An 8,916-nucleotide genomic window follows, 5' to 3' on the forward strand; every position below is an offset into this window, starting at 1 on the left:
GAAAGGTAAAATGATTGCAATTGTTTTTATTGTTCAACATGCATATCTTGAAACGAATATCACATGAAGAAAAATGATTGAATCTTGAACAGAGGCTGAAACTGTTGAAGAGAAGGCAAAACCAGCACCAGCTAAAAAAGGTACAGAGCTCATGCTCTGTATTTGAGAGGGTAATAATAAAATCATAAGATTGATTTTCTGAAATATTATCCTGCAAATCATTATCCATTAAGATGCAGGTTTGTTTGAGAAGAAAACTTTCGGAATATTTTACATTACTTAAGCATGTACATTAACGTTACATAAATATTTTACCAAGCAGTTTGACTTGATTTTTAGAGCCTGAAATTATTAAAGAGAAGGAGAAACCTCCAAAGAAAGGTAATCATTTTCAAATGTGAAAATTGCACAAAATACAACTGTGTTCATGTAATTTAGAAAGAAATGTTGATGTTAAACTTTTTATTTTTTTAGAAGCTGTAAAAGAAAAGCCCAAACCTGCTTCTGTAAAGAAAGGTATTTATACTACTTAACAAGTGTTTATTTCTGTTGATATCAAGTCAAAGAAGTGAGCTTTAATTATTTGGGTTTGTTTTCTGAATATGAGCACATATTGAACATGAAACATCACACTGAATATAGCTGATTTTCCATTCTTTCACAGAACCTGAAGTTCCAAAAGAGAAAGCAAAACTTGAACCTTCCAAAAAAGGTTAATTGTCTGCATAGTTCATCATGTTTTTGAAGTGGTTCAATGTTTTGTGCATAGTTTTTTCTTTTTTCTTGTGTAGAAATGTATTCTGTATAATATTATATATTTCAGAGGCAGAAGTTGCCAAAGACAAGCATAAACCTGCCGCTGTGAAGAAAGGTATGGATAAGTCTTTGATTACGGTATATTAAAAAGGAACAGGATATGTTAAACCGAACCTGAAATAATAATTTGTACAATTACATATATTAATAACAATTAGATATTCAAGCAAACACAATCGTATTAAATTATATCTGAATGTTTTGCAGAACCTGCTGTTGCAGTTGAAAAGGCAAAACCAAAACCTGCACCAAAGAAAGGTACAAATATTTAACAGTTTTTAAGGCCAATGCAAAATTTCAAATGTAATTTTTCTAAGCATAGTTTCAGAGCCTGAAGCTGCTATAAAGACATGTCTTTGCTGAACTGTTTTAAAACTGAAATATCATTTTGTTTGTAGAACCTGAAGTTACCAAAGAGAAAGCTAAACCAGAACCTGCAAAGGTATCACATTAGGATGCAGTATATGCAATGTTTGTTTGAAATATTTGCAAAATGTACTACCAGGCAGGACTAATGTGTGTCATATTTCAAGCTTTTTTATGTTTCATAAATTCCATGTTTAACAGAACCTGAGATAACCAAAGAAAACCCGTGGGCACCAAAGAAAGATATATACCATTATTTGTGAGAACAATAATACAAGCTAATATTTTCTCCAATCAGGTTTTAAGACAGTGATAGTGTTTTGCTTGCTTTGTTTTCATCATCACATAATGTAAGAGGCTGAAGTCATCAAGCAGATCTACAAACATATTTTAAAAATTATGTTAAAGAAAATAATTTACAGTATCAAAATATTGACTCATCATTGACATTTCAGAGGCTAAAGTCATCAAAGAGGAAGCTAAACCAGCTCCTGCAAAGAAAGGTATTGTTGTTAAGCAAAAGTAGGAGTCAAATGAACATTTCCCTTAAACAAATTAAAGAACATATATGCTAAAAAGCCATTTTGTTTCCTCTTTTTATCATTACAGAGGCTGAAGTCATCAAAGATGTTAAACCAGCCCCTAAGAAGAGAGGTTTGAGTTACCGTTATTGTAGCTTGATGTGGACTTTCATTCTGTATTAAATACCAATTTATAAATTAGCCAAGGACATTTAAACATTGTTAAAGAAAACCTTTTGGAATCTCTAAATATTTTCACATCATTGCCATTTCAGAGGCTGAAGTAATCAAGGAGAAAGTGAAACCGGCTCCTGTAAAGAAAGGTATGAATATCAATGAAATCATCCTGAATATGCTGTTGTTTTCCACTGTATAATGATCATTTATTGCATTAAAACTGTTTTATAGAGCCTGAAGTTTCTAAAGAAAAGGCACCTGTACTGAAACCCAAAAAAAGGTTGGTTCTTGAACCTTTAAAAACATTTACTGAATATTTTACATATTTCATCAGCAGTCAATTTGATTATTCTTTAGAGAGAATTTTCTTTATTCAGAAGCTCTTGAAGTTGCTTGACATTATTGAAAGTGAATTATCCATCTATTTGACAGAGCCTGAATTTATCAAAGAGAAACCAGCACCTCCAAAGAAAGGTAATAAGATACAGTACATGCTTTATCAACATTTACAACAATGAATACTAGGTTAGACTGAATCTCATACAGATATTTTCACATTACAAGTTTTCCTTAAAAAACTTGTCCTTATTTACTTTGTAACCTCTTACAGTTTAGGTTACAAAGGATTTTTATTTATTTTGTGACACTGTATCACTGATCAAATAACACATTTGCAAATGTAAAAAGTCAGTTATGACCGTTCTTTACTGCTGTGTTTTCCAGCACCTGAAATAAGCAAAGAAAAACCAAAGCCAGCACCAAAGAAAGGTATCTGAGTTCATCTGTAAGAATAATGTCAAAACCTGTAGTATGGCCAGTTTTAAGACAATGCTAATGCTTTCAATTTTTTTATAAACTTCATTTTAGAGGCTTAAGTCATCAAAGAGAAAGTCAAACCAGCCCCTGAGAAGAAAGGTTTGAGTTGCTTTAACAATTAAATAATAATTACCATCCCCATTCAAAAATAATTATGCTAAAATGTACCTTTTCTATATATTGTCATAATTTTAGAGGCTGAAGTCAAGGAGAAAGCTAAACCAGCCCCCGAGAAGAAAGATAAGTGTACCATTATTTAAACTTTACATTTTATCGATTTCATTTATGCTTCATTCAGATTGACATTTTACCCAAGCTAACAGCATTCACCTATTTACAATCTCTAAATTTTATTTTATAGTGGCTGCAGTCATTAAGGAGGAAGTAGCTCCTGTAAAGAAAGGTATGAATGTGAATAAGATAATCATATGCTGTACTTTAGATTTCAACTGTGATGATCATTCATCACATGACATGTTATTGTCTCATAGAGCCTGAAGTTGCGAAAGAAAAGGCACCTGAACCAAAACCAGAATCCACCAAGAAAGGTGTTAATATTCTATATTTACTGTTTATATTATAAAATGTGCAATTTTGAAAACATGCCTCATACATATATTTTCATATAAGCCTTTTGTAGAAAGAATATTAATTTACCTTGTGATGTCTTTTCAGTTGAGGATCCAAAGGAAAAAGAAAAACCAGTCCCTGAAAAGAAAGGTATACGTACCTAGTTTACCTGTCAATTCAAAATCACTTTTAATACTTATGTAATGCAGTACCTTGTTGATTTATCTGTACATCTGCAAACTCTAAAGTTAAACCCTCATGTTTTGCAGCAGCACCTGAAATAACCAAAGAAAAACCCAAGCCTGTACCAAAGAAGGGTAAATTGCTTACATTTATTAGTGGGAATAATGCCTAAACAGCTTTTCCACTGGCCTTTTGTAAAATAGGTTGCATTTTTCTATTTATTATTTTTTTTATATATATATATTTTAGAGGCTGAAGTCATCAAAGAGAAAGTTAAACCAGCTCCTGAGAAGAAAGATTTGATTTACTGTATTAAGAATTAAATTACCATTTTCTCTAACAACATTTATGATTAAACTTTATGATAATTTTAGAGCCTGAAGTCATTAAGGAAAAGGTTAAACCAGCCCCTGAGAAAAAAGGTGAGTTCATGTTGATATTTTATCTCGGTAGTTTTAAAGATAATATTAAAAACAAAAACTTCAACAATCACCACATTGCTATTTCAGAGGCTGAAGTCAAGGAGAAAGCAAAACCAGCTCCTGTAAAGAAAGGTATGGATGTCAATGAAATGCTTGTGCGGTTATCCAGCACATGAATCAGTGCTGTATCATAAAGATCATAAAGACCTCATCTTTTTTTCCTTAAAAAACATCCTGCAGGTATTTTAGTATATGTATACCTTTTACCAGCCAGGCAGTGTATTTATACAAAATGTTATGCCATTTATTCTTTCATGTCATTGTTTTATTCTCTATTTTTATTTCAACATATTAAACATTTCCAGATTTTGCCAACTAGTTTAGAATAATATAAATTTTTCCCTAAATGTTTTATATCTTAACAATTACAGAAGCTGAAGTAATCAAAGAAAAAGCTAAAGCAGCCCCTGAGAAAAAAGGTTTGATTTTTGAGAATCTAAAATGTTGAGAATCAAATGAACACTTTTCACAAGAAAATTATAAAGATAATAAATCTTTTAAATCTTCAAAATATTTTACATCATTGCCATTTTAGAGGCTAAAGTCGTCAAGGAGAACGCTAAACCAGCCCCTGAGAAGAAAGGTATGGATATCAATGAAGATTTTAATATAACACGGATCTTTTGATTTCTCATAATATTTTTTCATCAAAGAAAAAGAAAGGTGTTTCTGCTTTAAGTATGTGTTTGTATGCTTCTACTGTGTGTTACATAAACACACAGTATTTATTTATAAGACATCATTACAAAGTGTTTTTTTTTCATATGTTCATAAACCTGAGAAAATTAAAGTCAACAGCTTTAGTTTTTTAACACAAAATAGATTAGATTTTTTTTTTATATTTTAGTAGCTGACATCATCAAAGAGAAAGCTAAACCAGCCCCTGAGAAGAAAGGTTTCATTTTACTATATTAATATTTAAAACATTTCCATTTCCTCAAAGCAAAATTTAAGATTAAGTCAATGGATGTGTTTGGCTTCCTCTAAATATTTTTGCATTATCATAATTTCAGAGGCTGGAGTCATTAATGAGAAAGCTAAACCAGCCCCTGAGAAGAAAGTTAAGAGTTATCATCTTAGCTTCAAGAGTGATTTCACTGGTAAAGATAAAGCTAATAAATTAAGCGTTAGCATTAGTTCTGGCAGGTCACGTGAGTCAAGCTTCCATCAGCTGATTCTCAGCTGATCACATCTACCTATAGGAATACGACACCTATCGCGGCATTCCTATATAAGCTTTATTCAGTATTATTCAGCAGCTTTTCAGGTTGCTCTCAGGGAGGTTTTTGCCAGAACAGAACCATACCGCCAAACTAAACTTTATGCTAAGTATCTATCATTTTGACGATAGTGGTCCTGACAGAAATACATTTATTAATGCAAAAAAGATTTACTATCTCTAAATATGTTTAAATCATTGCCATTTCTGAGGCTGACGTCATCAAGGAGAAAGTTAAACCAGCTCCTGTAAAGAAAGGTGCATGAATTTAAATGAAATCCTCCTGCTTATGCTGACACTTTCTGCTGTATGATGAATCACATGAATGAAATCAGATCAATTTTAAACACTTGCCTGAAGTTGCAATAGAAAAGGCCCCCGAACCAAAACCCCAAAATGCTTCGATATCTCCCCACAATCCTTTTTTTCAGACATTGGTCAATCAAATTATATCAAAGATTTTATAAATTGATTTATTGTGCTTGTTAACATTAAATTACATATGTGCATTTAACTGTATTATTTGACATGATTGAAATTGCTCTGTTTTGTTTTGTAGAGCCTGAAGTTACTAAAGAGAAAGCTAAACCAGCCCCTAAGAAGAAAGGTTTGATTTATTGTGGTTTTTATTGTTGTTATTAGAATGCAATTCTTTCTCTAAACATATTTGAAATATCATTATTATAGAGGCTGAAGTCATCAAGGAGAAAATTAAACCAGCTTCTGTAAAGAAAGGTATGGTTATGAAATCATCCTATATGTATACTGTTGTTTTCACTGTATGATGATTATAATGTTTTATAGAGCCTGTAGTTTCTAAAGTAAAGGCACCTGAACCCACAATGAAAGGTATTCATATACTTTATATGCTATATTACACGTTTACATTTCAAGCATTTTTAGAAACAAATCCTTATTTTCATTGTTGCCCCTTTTAGTCGCAAAGAAAAGGCAAAACCATGTTCGCATCTTAAATGACCTGTTGATTTGTGAATGCATTACAAGTACTGTCAATTGATTGACTCTAGCCACTTGGCTTTTATAAATATTGCAAAGAACATTATGATAATTTATGCCATTATAAGTCTTGACTCAAGTTCTGCTTTTTTTTTAAAACATAAAAAATCTTGTCAAAGAATCACCAAAGAAAGGTATGCTTACGTAAAGTTATTAGTGTATACACTATTCCTTAACAAAATGTTATATTATGTTAAAATGTTTTTATAACTATTTTGCAACATTTTAGAGGCTGAAATCAGGAAAGAGAAAGCTAAACCAGCCCCTGAAAAGAAAGGTAGGGAAATCAATGACATTTTCTTGCATTGCTGATTTTAAAGAGCCTGAAGCTGCTAAAGAAAAGGCACCTGAACCGAAACACAAAATAGGTGAGTTGTTTTCCTCTCAGGTCTTTTTGCATTTTACACTTTTACCAAAAATATGGTCAATCATAGCAAAAAAAAGCTATTGTTAAGGCAAAACCAGTCCTTGAAGAAAAGGGTACATGGTTGACATTTTAGTTCAAAATTCACGTAACACAAAATTGTCCATTTATTTGCTATTTGTCATTTGCTATTGTAAAGTTCTACTGCCGTGTTTTACAGAACCCAAAATTAATAAAGAAAAGCCAAAGCCAGCACCAAAGAAAGGTACGTTTTTTGTGATATTAATGCCATTTAACATCTGATAGAATGATTTTAAGGTATATTAAACTATTTAATAATGTTAAATTAACAAATTTCCTTATCTGTGTGTGTTAAATTTTTATACATTTTTTTTCATCGTCACTAATTCAGAAGCTGTCATCAAAGAAGCTAAACCAGCCCCCGTGAAGGAAGGTATGAGTTTATTTGCTTCTATTTTTAGTGTGATATCTTGTGTAGCAAATTAGGTTTCAGCCCCTTAAAATAATCAGGTTATTTTAGTTGAGTTATCAATTTTAGCCAAGCCATAAGGCTTTTTCCCCAATGTTTTTTATTACTATTGCTGTTTTAGAGGCTGAAATTGTCAAAGAGAAAAGCTAAACCAGCCCCTGTGAAGAAAAGTTTGATTTACTCAGTTAGCAATCACATTAACACTATTCCCAAGCAGAATATTATATCATACTGTATTAAGTTTTTTATTTGCTCTAAATGTTCTTTTATAAAAAATTTAGAGGCTGAAACCATCAAGGAAAAAGCTAAACCAGCTCCTGAGAAGAAAGGTAAGAGTTACCAATATTTTACCTCCAGTTTAAAGAAAATCATATTTAAATAATATTTTCACATTTCCTTTTCATCCTTTCAAGTCACCAAGGAGAAAGTTAAGCGCGCTCCTGTGAAGAAAGGTGTGAATGTCAATGAAACCATCCTCTGTGTAGTGTTGCTTTCTGTTACATGGTTATTGTATAATATTATTTTCACATGAAATATTGTTTTATAGAGCCTGAAGTCGCTATAGAAAAGTTATTAGAACCAGCTCCAAAAAAAAGGTGAGATTTCCCCACAAGTCTTTTAGAAAATGTACTAATAATCATGTTTTTGTTTTTTGTTTTTGATGGTGCTAATGAATAATTAAAGCTTACGTTTGCATGATTGAATCTCATGTAACATCTGTGCATTTGATAAGAGTCTGAATGGCCTCAGGTCATTTACACAAATTATTTTTACACTTCTGTATACACAGATGATGTTGGTCTTGGTCTTATTGGTTTGGACTTGGAGCTCCTGAACTGTCAACCAAAAACTGTCTCTTCTGGATTTACTGAGGAAGGACATTGGTGAAATGAAGAGTGATCTGGAGTCCACTCAAAATCAAATTACACTTTTACGAATGGACTACAGAACAATCAAAGGTATTTTGTCCATGTTAGAAATGTGGTGGATTTTGACATTATCAGGCCGGAAAAATAAAAAACTTAAATTTGCATAAATTATTTGTATAAATAATTGTTTTGCTTTCGTTAAACCACATGCTGCTTGTGTCTTAGAGCCGAAGACTGTCGGTGTAAAGGTAAAACCAGCAGTCTCCAAGGAAAAGGTCAAAACAGCAAAAAAAGGTATTAAAACTCAATTACTCAAGCTGGTCATGAATTATAGACATAACGAGCTACAACTAAACAGGAACCAGACTGTACAATTGGGATTCCCACTGTAGTGTTCACATGTGAGTAAGTGAAAGATTTTTCTTTTCTAGACCATGATGCTCTGGTGAACGTTACGAAGATGACAGCACATATTAAAGCAGGTAATTCTCATATATAACAAGGATTTTTTTTTTCTTTTGGAAGTTGCCGGAGACAATGTATTAATGAAATCGAAGCTTCATTAGAGCAGTATTAGAATATTCTACGATTCACTTTCAGTCAGATTGTCTCTTTTGCTTATGTATAATTTATTTTTATGTCTTACCCATATTGTCTTTTATTAGTTCTCTAGTCTGCATATATACAGTACAAGATGAATGTAAATTAGATCCAGTTTTCATTGTCTTATTATGAAATTGAAACTTGCATGCAGCTTAACCAGTTTGTCTTCACAACACAGAACGTGACGCACTGAAAAACATCAGTAAACCAGCACCTGCAAAGAAAGGTATGTCGGAAAGCTATGTAACAGCAGCTATATTATACAAATATGCAAATGTTAATTGACAGAATTTATGAATTCTGTGATTTTTTTTTGTGGGCAACTAAGACCATAAAAACCTAAATCAGAAAATATTAGTTTTGTTTCTTTGTAAATCACTTTGAACTCTTATTAAGATTAAAGGTTATCACAACAAATGATTT

The 8,916-nt window shown here is 31.9% G+C and overlaps 1 protein-coding gene and 1 long non-coding RNA gene across 2 annotated transcripts; both read left to right on the forward strand.

The window, feature by feature from the left end:
• Positions 1-1,271: 1,271 nt before the first annotated feature.
• On the forward strand, positions 1,272-6,621 carry LOC107564974 (pollen-specific leucine-rich repeat extensin-like protein 1). The gene is made up of 17 exons (XM_016250163.1): positions 1,272-1,287; positions 1,322-1,348; positions 1,384-1,425; positions 1,638-1,685; positions 1,792-1,836; positions 1,979-2,026; positions 3,188-3,244; positions 3,372-3,416; positions 3,536-3,583; positions 3,699-3,746; positions 3,824-3,871; positions 3,959-4,003; positions 4,303-4,350; positions 4,467-4,514; positions 4,779-4,826; positions 6,397-6,444; positions 6,488-6,621. The coding sequence occupies exons 1-17, from the start codon at positions 1,272-1,274 to the stop codon at positions 6,619-6,621; spliced, it is 843 nt and encodes a 280-aa protein (XP_016105649.1).
• LOC107564997 (uncharacterized) lies at positions 6,620-7,350 on the forward strand. Its single transcript, XR_001606313.1, has 4 exons — positions 6,620-6,647; positions 6,752-6,796; positions 6,944-6,985; positions 7,303-7,350. It is a non-coding gene; the product is annotated as an uncharacterized lncRNA (long non-coding RNA).
• Positions 7,351-8,916: the final 1,566 nt, after the last annotated feature.

Source organism: Sinocyclocheilus grahami, unplaced genomic scaffold, assembly GCF_001515645.1.
Source record: "Sinocyclocheilus grahami isolate Dianchi unplaced genomic scaffold, SAMN03320097.WGS_v1.1 scaffold972.1, whole genome shotgun sequence".
Classification (NCBI taxonomy): Eukaryota; Metazoa; Chordata; class Actinopteri; order Cypriniformes; family Cyprinidae; genus Sinocyclocheilus; species Sinocyclocheilus grahami.